Source organism: Myxine glutinosa, chromosome 11 (genome assembly GCF_964187855.1).
Source record: "Myxine glutinosa chromosome 11, kmMyxGlut1.1, whole genome shotgun sequence".
Lineage (NCBI taxonomy): Eukaryota > Metazoa > Chordata > Myxini > Myxiniformes > Myxinidae > Myxine > Myxine glutinosa.
Genome location: NC_136271.1, coordinates 117,683,393 through 117,701,456, shown reverse-complemented (window position 1 = coordinate 117,701,456; position 18,064 = coordinate 117,683,393). Strand labels below are relative to the sequence as shown.

The window sequence follows — 18,064 nt, the reverse complement described above, 5'->3', positions numbered from 1 at the left end:
CATGTTAATAGAGGGTTTCCATGCTAGATCAACAAGACACGGGTATGCTGAATATGATGTTGGAGGATGGCATCTCTGAATTTGACATTTAAGGTAATTTTCAAGGTCAAAAGGGTCAAATTTGACATTATCTTACTATAATTCACCAAATGTCTGTCCGTCTGTCTGTCTGTCCGTCTGTTCCCAGGTACCGCAAAAACGGCTGAACCGATCGCAACGAAATTTTGGGTGGGTAATCCTGGGACCCCCTGAAGTAAAATAGGCTATATTGTTCTCCCAATTTTCAAATTTTTCCATTTTTGGAAATTTTCCAATTTTACAGTTTTTCCAAACACGATGGAATAATATTTACCGATATGAACAGCGATGTGGCTTTTATTGAAATTCTACAAATACTGTTTAAATTTTGATGATTTGCGTGTGATATGATTTAACAGATGTTTATATAAATCGTTTAAAAGAAAAAAGCCTTCAATTTCTGATATTTTGCCTTTTCATTTGGGCCTCCCAATTGAAGCCCCACCCGTAGGGTGGGTACCATTGCTAGTATCAATAATGTATTGATAGAGACACATGTAATGATTGTTGTTTATAAAGGGTGCTGGCATCCTTATGTTGGAAGAATTGCTCAAGCCATTGCACACACTTAAATGGTAAAAATCCAAAAGCAAATGCTGAAAAAGTGCTGAAAGCCAGAAAAGCCAAAAAGGTGCACAAAGTTGATTGGTTTGGAACATTTAATGCAGACATTGATATGTTGCATTGTCAGTAATATTGAGAGTGACACGAATAATGTTACAGCATAGTGTTTCCTAAGCTCAGTAAGCTGAGTATAACTGGGATTGAGCTGGCAGGATGGCCTATTCAGCATCCCACACCCTATCAAACTAGCATGGCCAATTGCTATTATCAAATAATCGGTGTCCTTTGCACAATGCAATCTCTTGGCACATACTTGTACAAATCTTGGCACTACTATATAACAGCACATACTTGTGGGGAATGGAAATTCTTTGTTGCAATCAAGATGCAATTGAGCCTCGAGAGAGAGCGTGTCAAAGCGATTGACAAAGAACTCCCAGCTGAGGGCTTGTACATCAGGCCGAAGGTTGTGCAGAATCAGCAACTTGGTCAAAATGGTGGGACGGTCTTTAACCACCATGTCAAATTGGAAGTCCAAGCAAGTGCACAGGACCTGTACACAGCATCATACATCTATCGCTCTTTCTACGAGTCAGGAAATATAACATTTACAGTCAAGAAAGGATGTATTTCATGAGTACAAACTTAGCCCTCATAATCCAAGGGTCATTTACATCACTAACCCTGTTCCAATTCCCGATGTCATTTCTGGAACAAAGTGCTTGTAAAATACCATAACCAACAACTCAAACCACAACCAACAACAACAAGAGCAGACAAATAACCAACAGGAGTTTTAGTTATTGCATGGTTAGTTTAGTTATAGTTATTGCATTTAGCTCAATACCATTTGCATGGTATTAAACAAATATAACCTCAAAGGTTACGACTCTTCTTTTTAAAAAACGATGCTGAGGAAGAAAAAAAATCGCCGGCGCCATGGCAAAATTCCAAATTCCTGCCCTGACTTCCTGTGTCGGAATGGCGACCCATCCAGGATTGTAATACTAGGGATATAAACTAATTCGGCAAAACCGGCTCTCTGTTGCGAGCATGGTTCATGATCTCATGACCACAACTCATTAGAATATGGCGGACAGGCTCATACTGCAAGCCAGTAAATTTGATCACACCACTCCAATAGTGGAGACACTCCTGGCAGCTCTATATATGCCACTGCATATAGTTTCAATATATTGCTGATATCACAAATGTAATTTATTGATCGAAATTCATGCATTTTATTTTCCTTAATTTTAGTTCATTCAATAATATGCAAATGTTGCTTCAGATATGCATAGAAATCAGCCCACCCGCAACGAGGAGTGTTTAATGGTGTCGAGGAGTAGTCGTGCTCGAGTATTGACAGCTGGGCTTGGATCCTCAATGGCGGCCAGGTAGCAGCACAGGGCATGCGAGAGTGAGTACTTCAGCGTGTGGCTCTTGGCAGTGGCGGTAACATCCAAGAAGCGGCAAAGGACCACCACCTTCTCCACTGCTCAAATGGTGGTGATACAACAATGCACAAGGTGAATGGCGAAGGAATGTACCCATGTTGTGTTGAATGAATAAGTAGTGCAAAACACTATCACAGTCGCACATGAAAAAAGAAAGAATGGAACTTTGGAAGTTGCGGTACAGATTTATGTGAACGATATTGCAATTTTCAAGAGTGTAGTGCATGGAAAATATCAGAATAATTAATACTGTAACATGTAGTCGTAAGACCTTAAGAAGGTACAGTTCTCTCAAAAGAAAAGAAAAAGCAAAAAGATCCTAATGATTTGATGAAAAGTTAAAATACTGATTTCCAATCTCTTGAAAGTTCCTACAGGGATTTTCTGAGTTGAAAAGGAATGTTTGGAATTGCCAAAAGCCTCAAAGCATCCCCATCATGGTTATTGCCCATAAAAGGCCCTAACAAGCAATGCGGTCATGATGTTGATCACATTACTCAATAAAGACGAGTCATTCAGAAATAGATAAGGGAATACAAATCACTGAGAAGGTCTGTGTTGGTCTGCATTGGAGGACAAGATAAACAATGGAGTTTATCAACTAGAAATTCAGAAGTGTACATTCTCCTTCGTGGCAAACGATGTGCGACTGACGTTTCAAACATTTCCCCTTCGACGGAGCAAGACAAAGTATAAGGGAGATCTCCACAGGCATTAAAATCTATATTTTGCATTAATGAAGGACTCAGGTTGAAACATTGACTGCACCTGATTTACCACGGCAGTGAAGAATCTTAGTTGATAAACATTGATAGTTGATAAACATTGAAACATCCCAGGACTTCTGGGTGAAAAAGTATAGACTTATCTGCCAAAACAATACCTTCAGAAAGTTTTCACACCTGTTGACCTGTTTCACATTTTGTTGTGTTACAGCCTGAATTTAAAATGGTCTAAATTGAGATTTTATTGTCACTGATCCACACGTAATATCCCATAATGTCAAAATGAAATAATACTTAAAATATATATTATAATAACACTAATACAATACTTTGAAGAAGTGTCTTGGGCAGTGATTACAGCTTTGATTCTTCTTGGGTATGTCTATCACTTTTGCACATCTGGATTTGGGGAGTTTCTCCCATTCTTCTTTGCAGATTTGCTTAAGCTCTGTCAAGTTGGATGGGAAGCGTCGGTGAACAGCAATCTTCAAGTTTTTCCACAGATTCTCAATGAGATTCAAGTCTGGCCTTTGGCTGGGCCACTCAAGGACCTTCCCACAAGGACCTTCCCATTCCTGTTCTGAAGCCAAACCAGTGTTGCCTTGGTTGTATGCTTGGGTTCATTGTCCTGTTGGAACATAAATCTTTGCAGCAGTCTAAGGTCTTTTGCACTCTGAAGAATGTTCTCCTCAAAGATTTGCCTGTATTTGACTTCATTCATTGTTCCCTTCATCCTTACAAGTCTCCAAGTCCCTGCCACTGAAAAGCATCCCCATAGCATGATGCTGCCACCACCATTCTTCACTGTAGGGATGGTGTTAGATGGGTGATGAGCTGTGCTCAGTTTGCACCAGATGTAGCGCTTTTCATTCAGGCCAAAGTGTTAAATATTCATCTCATCAGACCACATAATATTTAGCCTCACACTCTCTGAGTCTTTCACATGCCTTTTTGCAAACTCCAGGTATGCAGTCATGTACCTTTTTCTCAGGAGTGGCTTCCGTCTGGCCACTCTCCCATAAAGCCTAGATTTGTGAAGTGCTGCAGAGACTGTTGTCCTTCCAGCAGGTTCTTCCATCTCAGCCAAGGAACACTGTAGTTCTGTAGGAGTGATCATTAGGTCCTTGGTCACCTTCCTGACAAAGGTCCTTCTTGCCCGGTTGCTCAGTTTGGTTGGACGGCCAGTTCCAGGAAGAGTCTGGGTAGTTCCATATTCTTTCCATTTCCTAATGATGGAGCTCACTTTGCTCTTGAGAACTTTCAACACTCTATAAATTGTCTTATACCCTTCCCCAGATCTCTGCCTCCTTACAATTATATCCTGGAGTTCTACGGACAGTTCCTTGGACTTCATGGTGGAGTTTCTGCTCTGACATGCACTGTCGGTTGTGGGACCTTATATGGAAAGGTGTGTTTCTTTCTAAATCATGTTCAATCAATAGAATTAGCCACAGGTGGACTCCAATGAAGATGGAGAGACATCTCAAGGATGATCACAGGAAATTGGATGCACCTGAGCTCAATTTGGAGTGTCCATAGCAAAGGGGTGAATACCTATTGACTCAAGACAATTTAGCTTTTCAATTTTCATCACTTTGTAAAAATTCAGAATTTTTTTCCCCATTTGACATTATGGAACAGACAATCAGTGGGAGGTAATGCAAATGAGATCACACATGTGCTGAAGAGGGCATTGAGCATATTCCAACATATTCCCACTACCTTTGCTGGTTTAAAATACTAGAAACACTAGTTTCCTTCAGGAGTAACCTGTGGAGAGGGTGGGATAGTGGGGCAAATGTATTTTGTGCCATGACTAATAATCCCCTCTGTCTGCAGCAGGGGTCTGTAAACCACTTGCACTGGGGAACGTGCATAGGTGAAGATCGTAAGTCGTCTCCGCCCTCCCCCCCATCACAGGAATGGGCCTTTGCACATCATTATGATCTAATTATGGGTATTTTCAAAATACACTTGTGAATAATCTGTCAAAACATCTCAAGTTTCAAAAATTTGATGGGCAAGTATGAATAAAAGAAATCATCTGACCTGCTTCAAATCGAACTTTCCAGTCCTTGCTGTTGAACGTGTTATCAATAATTGCCCAGAATATGTCGGCCCCTTGAGGAAGGGTCAGGGCATGCTGCAGTAGAGCTGTTGCCACAGAAGGTAGCTGAGAGTAATCACTGCGCAAAGCCTCCCATAAACTGTCAGGCACACATCACGGTCTCCTTACCACCCTATGAAGACAGGCTTTGCTTGTTTTACATTGACAAATAGGTTGAATGCTAATTGATAAAACGTTGTGTGACTCAGAGAAGTCACATCAGTTACAAACTGGTTACAAGAGATGGCATGGCCACCATGTGATCAAAATTACATATTTTTGGGGGAGTTACCTTGACTGCTTTTGTCCTTGTCATTTGATAAGCAACACTAGAATTAGGTTCATATGTTTATTGGAGAAGTTTATCTGATTTCTCATTCAAGGCGAATTAACATTGATGTTGGGGGTAGTTACAAAGAGGTAATGGTTATACATTAGAGCTGTCACTAACATCACTCCCTGGGATACTCTGGGTACCAGCGACGTCATAACAATGGTGCCGCTTTTCTCACCGTACTCAGTGGGGCATTTCCTCAAGAGGAATTCCCTCCTCCCCATGGATGCCAACTGATGGGGATTGTCCATGCTCTATCCTTTTCAAGTAAGGAAGCAGCACGTACCATTTTTAAAGTCTTTGGTTTGACTTGAACCGGTCCAAAACGGATGGGTGTTTTTTTAGGAAACACCATCACCTTACTGGATGGCCTTGGCTCCCTACGGGAGCTCATCCTCCCTTTGCCAGGTGTTGTTTTTAGCCCTTGCAAGGTGTACCAGTCACCCTCCACACTAGCAAAGCCAGTGAGCTGTGTCAGTTTGGTCTCCGACAACTCGAGCATGCGGCAGGTAACACTGGGTTACATGTTACCTGGTTTACTGGGATTGGAGTGATATGTTTGGTGGAGAAAAGGGTGGTGTGAAGGACATGCGTATGATTATATGAAAAGAAACAGATGTTTGTCATGAAGCAGGCAGGCGATGGACCCCAAGCATAATTTCATCATGCAATGGTTCCGGTGAGAAGTTCAAGGCTGAGTCTGGACCCAAGCTGAGTCTGGATCCACCATCTACGCTTTCCTACCATTCAGCTGCACCCGCTCACCATGCAATGATATGTTCTCCCAGGAAATGCCAGACATAAACTGATACATACCAAACTCCATTTCAACAACCAGGAGAACTTCCTAATGCATTAAAAATGTACCAAACTATTCTGAATGGAAGAGGCTATAAAACATACAGACTGAGTCAAAATGGACAAATGTTTCAAAATGAGAACACATATTGTTGTGCTATTTTATCTGCAATTTTCTAATCTGTACAAACCTTGGTTCTTGCCCTGCCTCAAATTCACTAATCACTGATGAGATGCCGAAGATTTAAGGGAAGTATCATGACAATGTTGTGTAGCAATGAGAAACATATGTGCTGGGATCCGTGGAAGCCTCGGGCAGTGAACCTCGGGCAGAGCCTGACCGGTGGATTTAACGAAGGCCCGAGGCAGCAAACAGCTTTGGATCCGTGAACACCTGGGCAGTGATCCACGAAGCCTGGGCCCAGTTCTAATAACTCAAGCCACTTAAGAAAGGGGAAGCTGCGCATAGTGCGACATAAGAGAAAAACTTGCAGGGCTGCTTGGCCAAGCTCACAGTGGACAGGAAATATAAAAATTCAAATCCACCTCTTTCAGTCCCCAACTTCTTTCCTGAAATTTCTAGAAGTGTTTATTTGTTTTATACCGTGTAGCCCTCCCTCCTCCCCCAGCCCTCTCCCTCCCACAGATCTACCGACGTCCCTGTTCTCTTCTGTTGTTGTGCTTGTGTACTTCCCTCTCTCTCCCCCTCTTGTCTCCCGCTCCCTTCATTGCATGTTTTATGTGTCGGTGCATGTTTTCATGTTCAATGTGTTAGCTCTTACACGAGCCTCGATTCTGTATACACAAAAAAAAAAAAAAACTTGGAGAATGAGAAGAAGAAAAACATAGAGAGCAGAATAAACAATTGATGCCAAACAAAATATACAAGTAGAAGGGGATGTGGTGGAATTTTCATGGGAACACCAAAATTGGGAAAATTCATGGGAAAAAAATTACAGATGGTTGGAGACCGAGTGGTGAATGCACAAGAAGCTGTGTAGACACCATGCAGGAAAATCATGGTATGCTTTTATGTTTCATGTAGCTGAAATTAAGCTTCAAAATAATCTTCAGTGATTTTAATTGCTCGTGTCAAAAAAAAAAACGTTTTTTTTCTTAGTTTATTTTAAATGATAATACTCTACATAGATTATTTTGCAGTTGTTGAAACGCAGTTTGCAGATTACATTTGGCACGTTTTCAGTGAGAAAATGTGATCATCACACTTTCCCCTCGCCTAGTGGAGGATGGAGTTCCCCAAGGCAGTGTTTTAGGCCCAGTCTTGTTCCTCGTTTATATAAATGATCTCTCTGATGCTCTGGAAATTCCTCTCTTCCTTTTTGCCGACTCCATATTGTGTCGGACAGCATCCCTTTCCTACTGATAGGCAGACTCTCTGTTCCTCTCTTTTGATCTGGAATTTATTAGATGCTGGTCTGATAAATTGAACGTGTCCTTCAATCCTGGACAATCTCAATGTGTTATGTCAGTCTGGAAGAATTGTCAAACTAACCAACCGATCTATTTCTGGCATTGGTGGAGTTTGGGGGGGAGGGGGACAGGTGGGCATTGCCCCCACCATAATTTTTTTCAGTAGTTTACAATTAAGATAAAAACATCCCGTATTTAAACGTGAGTAACAATAATGAACGTAAACTGTATTTGTGATTTCACGTACACTGTAACTACACTAACAAACGGTAATTTTGGAAATCAGACCTCGCTAATCATTTATTAATATTAAACCCTTGCTCCCCAAATAGAGAAGTAAAACTATGACTGATTTCTATGGTCAGGCACTTGAAGAGTTTAAGTCTCTTGAACGTATAGGCCTCATCATCAGATGCAACCTCTCTTGGGCCAACCACATAGCAAAGCAGGCCTCTAAAGCCAGTTGCAGACTGGGAATCCTCCGTCAACCCCAGTCTTTCCTTGGAAAATCAGAGCAAAGCTGGCCTCCAAAGCCAGTTGCAGACTGGGAATCCAACATCAATCCAAGTCTTTCCCTGGAAAATCAGAATCTACAAGGCCTTTGTTCATAGCTCAATAGAAATCTGTCTCTTGGATTCTGTGGAATCTAAAGCTCTCAACATTATTGGAATCTCACACAACGAGACCAAAGCGCAAGGTCTGTTGCTTTCACATCGCAGGCAGGTCGGTGGTCTTTTTGCTTTCTGTTTAACCACCCTTTCTCTGATATTGCTCCCGATGCTCTCTCAGTCCTCCAATCCTCCCCCAACAAATTCAGGATGTATGCATTCTTCCAAGAACCTTCTCCTGGATAAATATCCAAAATCCAGGATGACTGCACACATAAACTCCTATATTCCTCACTTCTCTCGTCTGTGGAACAGCCTTCCTGAGACCGTTCTTTTCCACTCTTCCCTTCAGGGCTTCAAGCAGACAATGTACCACCACCTTGTGGTACACTGTCTGCTTCCCGCCATCCTGACGCACTATCCCCCATCTTGATGTATGATCCTTGTTAGACCCATTAACCCTTCCTAACACAATCCATCCCCTTACTTGCTGTCACTGATTTCAGTATTTCCTGAGCCCCCATTTTTTTCTAGTTCTCCATCTCCCGCTCTATCGGGGAGATACCTCCACATGTCCCCCTCTTTCCCTCCCCTCCTTTTCCTCACCCGACCTCCTCTTTCTTTCTTTCTTTCTTTCTTTTTCTCTCTCCCTCTCTCTCAATCCCTTTTCCTCTCCATTTTCCTGTTTGTTTATTACCTTGTTGGTTGTGCCCAATTGATACCCACTACTCCACTGCCAAATTAACCTTGCTCTTCCATGGACCTCACTCTTGTAGAGGAAAATAAAACCTGCTTGGGTTCAACGGATGAAAGACAAATATAATGGATACATCCCTTGCTCAATACCATAATTCCCTGCGGTAAACTTATTGTGATGTAATTTATTCAAGGTGCCTATTGCTTTACTTGCCTAAATTACCTTCACACTCAAGACTGCATTTATATAATTCTTATTTACAAGCAAAAACTCCTGATGATGTCACCATTAATCAAAGAGGAGAATTTTATGATTTCCAGCCTCTGGCAACATCCAATACCATCCCATTCTTCCTTATTATCATGATATTTGTACTCACTCTCACTAATATTGCTTTCTCTGTTATTTTTCACTCTTTCTCAGCATATTTGAAGTTCAAATTAGTTTGATAACGTTCTACATGTCCGACTTTCCGCCATGCTGTCAACACACACTGGTGGCTTCACATGTTAACCTCCACAAGTTTGCACATGCATGATGATGTGCAAATGGCTGCTACCTGTGTCATTTAAGAATGGTAAGCTTGGGCATACTTGTACACTGGATACACCCAAATCAGTAGGTTTCAAAACAGAAATCAGCCACAATCAGAAATCAGCCACAATCAGAAACTAGAAAGCATCTGAAAATGCAGAGCCCGTCCGCATCCGTTTGTATTCAGACGTCTTCTTCTTCCATAAGCTAAACATGACAAAAACAGTTTAAAAAATACAAATGAAAATTGATGATTTTATGCAGCCTTGACCTTTGAGCTTTTGATCTAAAATAAATAATCAGGTTCTAGATTTTGATTGGTGAACTAATTATGTGACCCAATATGCAAATTCTATAAATTTCAGGTCAATTGGGTGGCAATTGGTGCTTTATGCAACCTTGACCTTTGACCTTTTGATCTAAAAAAAAGAAAGAATCGGCTTCTACCTTTTGATTGGTGAACCAATTTGGTGACCTAATATGAAAATTCTTTAAATTTCAGGTCATTCAGATGAAAATTCATGATTTTATGTGATGCTGACCTTTGACCTTTTGACAAAATTATAAATTTGCCTTTTTTTGTTTTGTATACAAGGTCGAGGCTCGTGAAAGAGCTAACATTAATCACACAAAAAGTTAAACCGACACATAAAACATATAATAAGGGGAGCGGTAGACAAGATGGGGAGAGAGGGGGAAGGACACAAACACAACATTTGAGAGTAGGGACATCGGGAGATCTGTGGGAGGAAGAGGGCTTGGGGGGAGGTGGGAGAGGTATAAAACATATAGACACTGCAAGTATTTCCAGGAAAGAAGTTGGAATTTCACAAAAGTGGATCTGGGGTGAAGTAGCGGGGGTAGAAAAGATCAAGGTTTTGGATGGGGGAAGATAAGAGATGGTGGTGAACAGCTGTTTTAAAGACCTGGAGGGAGGAGTGGGATTGAAGAGAGTGGGGGAGTTTGTTCCAGAGGCGGGAGAAAAGGGGAATGAAAGAGTGAAGGTGAGCAGGGAGTCTTGATTTTGGCAGTTTAACCATAAGAGGGTTGCTTTTCCATATTATCATAATTTAAAGATTTGGTGAAAAATTTATGACAATAGCTCAAATGGTAAAAAAAAGTTATGGCCTGGACAGACACACACACACACACACACACACACACACACACACACACACACACACACACACACACACACACACACACACACAGAAGTGATTACAAAACCCCATCAACTGCTACGCGGGGGACGGGCTAAAAAGTGTATTATAGCACGTTTTACTGACATTCCAGTATTGCTATAGTCACATTACAAGTATGTGCTAGTTTTCTGCTTTGGCTTGAACATATCATTTAAGCAATAGAATAGAGAAAGAGATCCAGTGAAAGGTGTGCACCAGTCTGGTGTAGGATGTACCTGGGAATCAGCATGTTCTCCAGAATATATGGCAAGAACGCAGTTTGTTGATACTTGCTGCTACTGAGAACCCCTCCACGCAGGCATAATGCCCGTAAACAGTTTACCATGTTGAACACAATGTCGGGGTCTTCAAACTTCTTCATCTCCTGAGGATTGGTGAAGTACAAATCAATAAGTTATTGAATCAAAACTAGCCCTCACACATTGCAAAATATATTTTGCAGGGGCAGGGTGGGAATGGAAGCAAGCGTATACAACCCCAGGTGTCATTGCCGAGATGCAAGTCAAACCATAGGTCACCTGAAACATACGGTTGGAAGCAAGGTATCTCATGCCAGACGACCAAGTAGGTTTCAATGTCCCTAAAGTTGAATGTAACAATGCTACACACATGCAAATGCTAGTCAGAGTGATACATCCAATATATAATTGTAAATACCTGGTCAGGTAAGGTTTTTCATGAGCAAATTGCGGATTGTTTCATCCAAAAATGAAAGGACATTGGTTTCACAAAGTTTGAGTAATTGCGTTAAATGTAGTCTACTACCAAGGTACTGCCGCCATGACTATGCTAATAAATACGTCAGCAACATGCCTTCATCCTACCAGCTCGGGTATTTGCGGCCCCCATTGCCTAAATGTTGATGTGTTGTTTCTATATAAGTTGCACAATGTAGTCATGTTTTTTTAGTTGGTTTACCTGTATGTGCCAGTAATAAAAGTTTGTGAGATTTTAAAATTCCATCTTGCTGCATGGAGTTGCATTGAAATTCTGTGTCGGGTCCCAAAAGACCCCATAAGTTTTCGTTCATTATTATGCATATGTGAGCACTTTTTGCATGCCATTTGTGAGCAGGTTTGCTGAATGTGGTGCACTCAATCAATTCAGTCAGCCATAAGACCTTTGCTATATGTACCTCCACTCTTTGTTTTCCACTTTTCACTTTATTTTGCATTTGCTTGAGTTTACCACATTTGTTCTCCACTTACTATTAACTACTTTATTTTGTAATTGCTCTTTCCCATCATCACCACAATGTCGAGAAATCAAAGCCAGCTCGGTATGGACTAAAAATCCGGTGGTGCTGCGATGCGGAGATAAGCTACCCTCTGAAAGGTGACATCTATTTGGGAAGGCGACAAGGAGACCAACGTGAAGTTGGACAAGGAGCCCGAGTTCTCAAGCAGCTGGAGCTGGTCCCTTCCTGGTGTAAGGTGGAAGTAATGTAACAACAGATCATTTGTTTATTTCTGTCCCTCTAGCTAAGGAGCTATTCAAGAGGAGCTACTCAAGAGGAGCTACTCAACAAGAGGAGCTACTCAAGAGGAGCTACTCAACAAGAGGAACTACTCAAGAGGAGCTACTCAACAAGAGGAGCTACTCAACAAGAGGAGCTACTCAAGAGGAGCTACTCAAGAGGAGCTACTCAAGAGGAGCTACTCAAGAGGAGCTACTCAACAAGAGTAGCTACTCAAGAGGAGCTACTGAGGGCTTGACCTGCATTGGAACATTGCGATCTAGCAAGCCAGATGTTCCAGATGCGATGGACGCCTGTAATGCCAGGGAGGTGCACAGCTCCTTGTTTGCTTTCAGATATCAAGTCCCCCTTGTTTACTGTGTACCCAATTTCCAAGGCAAGGCTGTGCGGAATCTCTCCATCATGCATCACGGTGATAATGTTGAAGGGTATAACCAGAAGCCAGAGATTATCCTTCATTACAAAGCGACTAAAGGTGAAGTAGACAACTTCGACTGCCTGGTAACATTGTACACTGCAGAAGGAAGGTCAATCACGTTCAAAAGTGTTCTTTGGGAATACAATATATGTGGGTGCTGCTGCAGCTATCATTATCTGGATAGCAAATTTCCCGACAATGGAAGGCATCTGAGGGAAAGTGGCGAAGACGATTGAGAGAAATTGAGTGGTTTTGGGTTTGGGACATGAAAGATCCCAATTTGTAGTTTACGTGCCCAAACTATGTTGGCAGGATGAAGGTTAAAGATGTGTTGCATAATGGAACTGCAATAGAACAACACTCCACCAAACCAAGTTTGAGGTTTCTAAAAGAAAAAACAAACAAACAAACAAAAAAACCCGAAGAACTACATGAAGACATGTGCAAAGTTTGACAAGACCTGGAGAATTGTGTAGATAAGCTTGAGTGCACCAGGAAGTTGTTCCAGGCAGAACTTGGATTCAATTGATTCATCCTTCTCTTGGATTTCTGGTTCTTTTCCAGATGTCTGGGCTGAAAACCAAAATGGCATCAAATGGCACAATTGTTTATTGTTCTTAAGATTTGTAATGTATCACATGTAAGACTGTGGTGGAAACCTTACTACCACACATTAAAAAAAACTTTTAAAAAACCACCTTTAGAGGCCATTTTTCCCCGCAAGCGGGGGTTGGCCTTTTTCGGGAACCGTGGTTGTTGTTGTTTTTCGGTCCCCTTGTTGAAGCAATGTTTTACGGCCGGATGCCCTTCCTGACGCCAACCCTTTTTGCCGCCTTTAACGACAAGCAGGGAATTACCAGTGAACTGGTACTCAATTAGCCGACCTCGGAAGGATGACAGGCTGAGTCAACCCCCCTGGCGTTAATTCAGCGATCGACCGAGATTCGAACCCAGGATCCTAGGATCCTAAGCTGACACCCTAGCCGCTAGCCCAACACCAGGGTTACTACCACTACTACCACACATAATGTAACGATAATCGACCCTGAAGGTTAAGGGATTAATTAATTGATTAGTTATATCGTAACTTGCATGCTTCGAGTAGATGCGTTGCAAACTCAAATTTAGGCCTGCCAGGATAGTGTTTAATAAACCCATTGTTTTCCCCTCTATCCCTTTATGTTTCACTGTTAATGTGTTTATTTGCAACTTGTTTACTTCATTAATACCGTTTTCCCATTCTTTTCACCAGCCTCGTGAGGAGGAACAGCTCTCAAGCCAAATGGAGCAAGTGTCCCTTTAGATTCAGGCAAATTGTCCTGCTCCGAGATGTTGCTTCCTGAAATGAGATTACAAAGATCATGAAGGCCTCGGTTTCCATGGCATCAAGCTGTGCAAGATGTGAGGCCCCTGCCACACACTTTCTCAGCTTGATGAAATGGAAACCGAGGCCGACAAGATAACTGGTTTCATCTACGATGAAGCTTAGTCTATTGGCCTATCCCTTTCCTATCACAGACAGGTCAGTGATCTCTCTGTCATTTGCAGCTTTCTGATCTTGCACCATCTGCTCTTTCTGAGTTTGTCCGTGGTCGGGCAGCAGAGGAAAGACAATGAATATCAGGTTAGAGGGGAAGGAAATCAGACAGGGAAATAGGTTTGAGGCATGCTAACCCCAAGACTCTTGTCACAAGATGCAAATGACACAGAGGGTCTGAAACTCCATAAACTCAAAGAATAGAGGAGGGTGAGATGGGGGGCAGCAGCACAAGTCCATATGGGGGAGCCATATTTCAAGACATTTTGGATGAAGATTTAACGTGGCCCTCCTAGAATGACCTGGAAGAGAGCAGAGAGAGTAAATTAGACAGACCAGATTAACAATAGCTTGAAGCGCTTGGTACGATGAGTACCGCAAGAGAGTGATTATGGACCATAGCCTTTTCTGCAAAGACAGAGGTGCGGCACTTAGCCTGGTGCATGGTGTCCATTGTGGTTCTATCCGTTTCTGGTATATGCACCTCATCTGTTCTTTCTTGAGTCCAAATCTTGGTGAGACTGATAGACAAAACATGAAACAAATGAGTCTGATCAATCTCATGATTCTGACACACCTGTGGAGAGAAACATGATGGAATCAAGCTTTCTGGAGACACCACATATTCCCATCAATTGGGTTGGCTTTTCAGGAGGAAAAGGCAGAATACTTTCTGGCAATCGCCTCAATGTATTATACAAGAGACGTGCTGTTGGGGAGAATATCTGAAGGTATGGAGGTATAAACCTTTGAAGGAGAGAAAGTGTGTCGACTGTTGAGATATAAGTTCCAGGCACAGTCTACTTACAGCGTTGCGGAATTAGTGGACCATTCAGTGGATAGATTGTGACTGCAGGTTAGTCCACTTTACCAGATTAAACTGCAGCACCAGATTTGATGGCATAATGGTGAAAACGTCGGTTGTGTGTTTGGTAGGTCAGCGGTTCGATTCCAACCCTGGCCGAGAGATAACAAATGTTAAAAACGGTACGTGCTGCTTCCTTGCTTGATGGTGTTCCTGTGCAGCCTGTGGCTGCTGGTTGCATCATTTTCTGGGGGTGCAGCTGCCACTGATGCAGTGCCTCTCTATAACCAGTCATCTGGTACTCATTTTGCTGACATCGGAAGGATGACAGGCTGAGTCAACCCACCTTGTGCTAAATCAATGGTGGAAGGGGGCTCAAACTCAGGACCCTACGATCTCAGGACACTAAGACAGACACCTAACCAACCAGGCTTTTGCTGTTTGATGCTCAGCATTTAAAGGATAGAGCACCGACAAACCCCATAGGATGACATCTAAGGGAAGAAGGGAATTCCCCTTAAATTGCATCTGAGTGCCGAGAGAAAAATGCATCACAAAGTTGGCATCACCAGTACCCAGATTGTCACAGGAAGTTGCAATACTTCTTCCAATGTCTGTGTTTGTCTGAAGTTGAGTCCATTGTTTTCTCGAGCACTTGCCCGCATGCATGTGTGTGTGTTTGATTTGTATTGCAGCTTCTCCTCGAGTTTTAGACCCTGTAGAAAAAAAGAAAAGAAAAATAAAGCACCTTGGTGGTTCATTAAAGACTGCCAGAGAGACAGATACTTTAAAAAGGACATGATCTGATGAGCCGAGGAGAGCAGAGTAGGAAAGGATGTTGGGGGTAATTCGTCCATTTTCAAAATGCTGCTCAGGTACACAAAACCATGCACTTACTCTCCAAGGAAGACATCCTCATCTGTTCCTTCACTCTTTGACATCTTCATCTTTGACACCTCAGGTCAAATCTCATGTCCAGTTGTAATGTATTTGATATTTCAGAATATCTAAGTTAACCCATTTAAGTCAGGCGTTATGACTCTTCTGTGCCTGACTATTTCAACTATGATCAACTTTTAAAATCTTTCCCTCGAGCCTGGTTTCACAAATAATAAAGAAAAAAGTTAAAAGTTCTTGAAAGAGTCAAATTAAACGGATATTGAATTTTATGAATCACTTGATGGGGTTAATTGTCTCATGTCTCAGTTTAATTCCTCGCACACGCGAAGCAAAAAGCAGGGTTAAGCAATTGGTTCGTGTCCGTCCGTCCGTCCTTCCGTCTTATCAGTTTATAATCGAGGAACGACTTGTTTGAATTGAATGTTATATTTTGGACATGATCGGGACATCAATAGGAAGACAAACCTTTAGTTTAGCAGTACTTTGTCTCTGAATTTGTCCCGATTGCACATGCGCAAAGAGGAGTGAGATAATTTTTTTACTCTGTCTTCCTGTCTGGCAGTCAAACAAAATTGAAAATCATTCCAAACAGGAAAATTACTATTTTTAAGGACGTCATAATGGACACAAACAACAGGCATGAAAAACTAATTTAACGTGTTAGATAGGGCGATGTAACAGACACCGGGTAAAACGGCGGTAAAACCCGGAACTTTTTATACGACTTTTACAATCTTTATTTTATTTAAATTGAATCATATACTTGAACAATGTAGAACACAAATCGCCTTCCAAGTACTTCCAAGAATGCCCAGTTTTGCAGTACTTGGATATGTTATATAGGGTGGTGTATAAGACTGCTTTAACAGCGCTAAACTTCCAGATTTTTTTAAAACGTTCTTTAAAATCATTAATTCATTTCATTATTTCATTGAAAAATAATCATTTTTCAGAATCATTGGAATCTCCTGCGATGAAGCTAACTCCGAGGGCCTTTCACTCACTCACCGCAGGCAGGTTTGTGGTCTTTCTGTCTACTAGCGACTCCTCTCCGGCCTTGCTCCCCCAGCTCTCTCTGTGTTCTGTCCCCCCAATATTCCTTCAGGTCGCACAAGATCTGCCTGCAACCGTCTTATGGTTAAACTGCCAAAATCTAGGCTCTCTGCTCACCTTCACTCTTTCATTCCCCTTTTTCCCACCTCTGGAACAAACTCCCACACTCCCTTCAATCCCACTCCTCCCCCCAGGTCTTTAAAACAGCTGTTCACCACCATCTCTTATCTTCCCCCATCCAAAACCTTGATCTTTTCTACCCCCGCTAATTCACCCGATACACTTTTTTTGAAATTCCAACTTCTTTCCTGGAAGTCCTTGCAGCGTCCATATGTTTTATACCTCTCCCACCTCCCCCCAAGCCCTCCCCCTCCCACATTTCTCTCGATGTCCCTGCTCTCAAATGTTGTGTTTGTGTCCTTCCCCCTCTCTCCCCATATTGTCTACCGCTCCCCTTATTTTTTGTGTTTTATGTGTCGGTTTGACTTTTTGTGTGATTAATGTTAGCTCTTTCACGAGCCTCGATCTTGTATACAAAAAAAAACAAAAAATTTTTTTAAATTAAAATTAAAGTATATATTTAAATGCTGGGTAGGGTATTGTGTTCCATTAACACTTTAGTTCTACAAGTAGGGAAGAATAAACATCCATTGGTGTGTTCAGTTACCAAGCAGGTAGCTCGCGCTTGCCAAGCCAGCCGTAACTTATCAACGGTTTCAAATGGAGTGCTTAATCCACTTCGTGAGTGCTCCACAAGAAACTTGGTAACAGAACACACATCATAATTCATACCGACATTCATTAATGTCCTAATGAAAAATATATTTACACTCACTTGTGCTCTCTTGAGAACCCTGAGGATCCCCAGCCATTGCAGCAATGATACGAGAATCATTTTCGTCTTCCTCGCCAATAATAAACTGTGGTCGCCGAACAAGCATGCTATCCTCCAGGCTTTCCGGGCCATCCTGCCTCACACCGACCAGATAAGTACACATTACCTTTAACTCCAACAACAACAACAACAACAACAACAACAGGGTTGGAACAGCTGGCTGCCCAGACACAGAGACAGAGCGGATGATCTAACCATTACACTGCCGAGGGTAATAATTATTAAAGGAGGAGGTGATTGAGCCTTGGGGAGGGAGGAGGAGGGGTGAGAGATGTAAGGAGGAAAGAATGGAAGGGGAATTAGAATGGGTTGAAGGAATGAGGGAGGACAGATGAGAGGTCGGAAGACAGGTTGGGTGGTGGGGAGAGGGGAGATTTGTGGGGACGAGTGCAAAGCTGTGGAGGAAGAGAGGGGTCTGTGGGGAAGGAAGGGAAGAGATTTGTG

At 42.2% G+C, this 18,064-nt stretch overlaps 1 protein-coding gene across 1 annotated transcript in view; it reads right to left on the bottom strand.

The window, feature by feature from the left end:
- Positions 1-18,064, bottom strand: part of UNC79 (unc-79 subunit of NALCN channel complex) — a 228,455-nt gene that overhangs the window by 96,992 nt on the left and 113,399 nt on the right. The window contains 6 exon segments of the mRNA XM_078787070.1: positions 994-1,195; positions 1,956-2,137; positions 4,874-5,031; positions 10,751-10,899; positions 12,891-12,979; positions 17,555-17,693. Of these exon segments, the coding sequence (XP_078643196.1) occupies positions 994-1,195; positions 1,956-2,137; positions 4,874-5,031; positions 10,751-10,899; positions 12,891-12,979; positions 17,555-17,693 (919 nt within the window).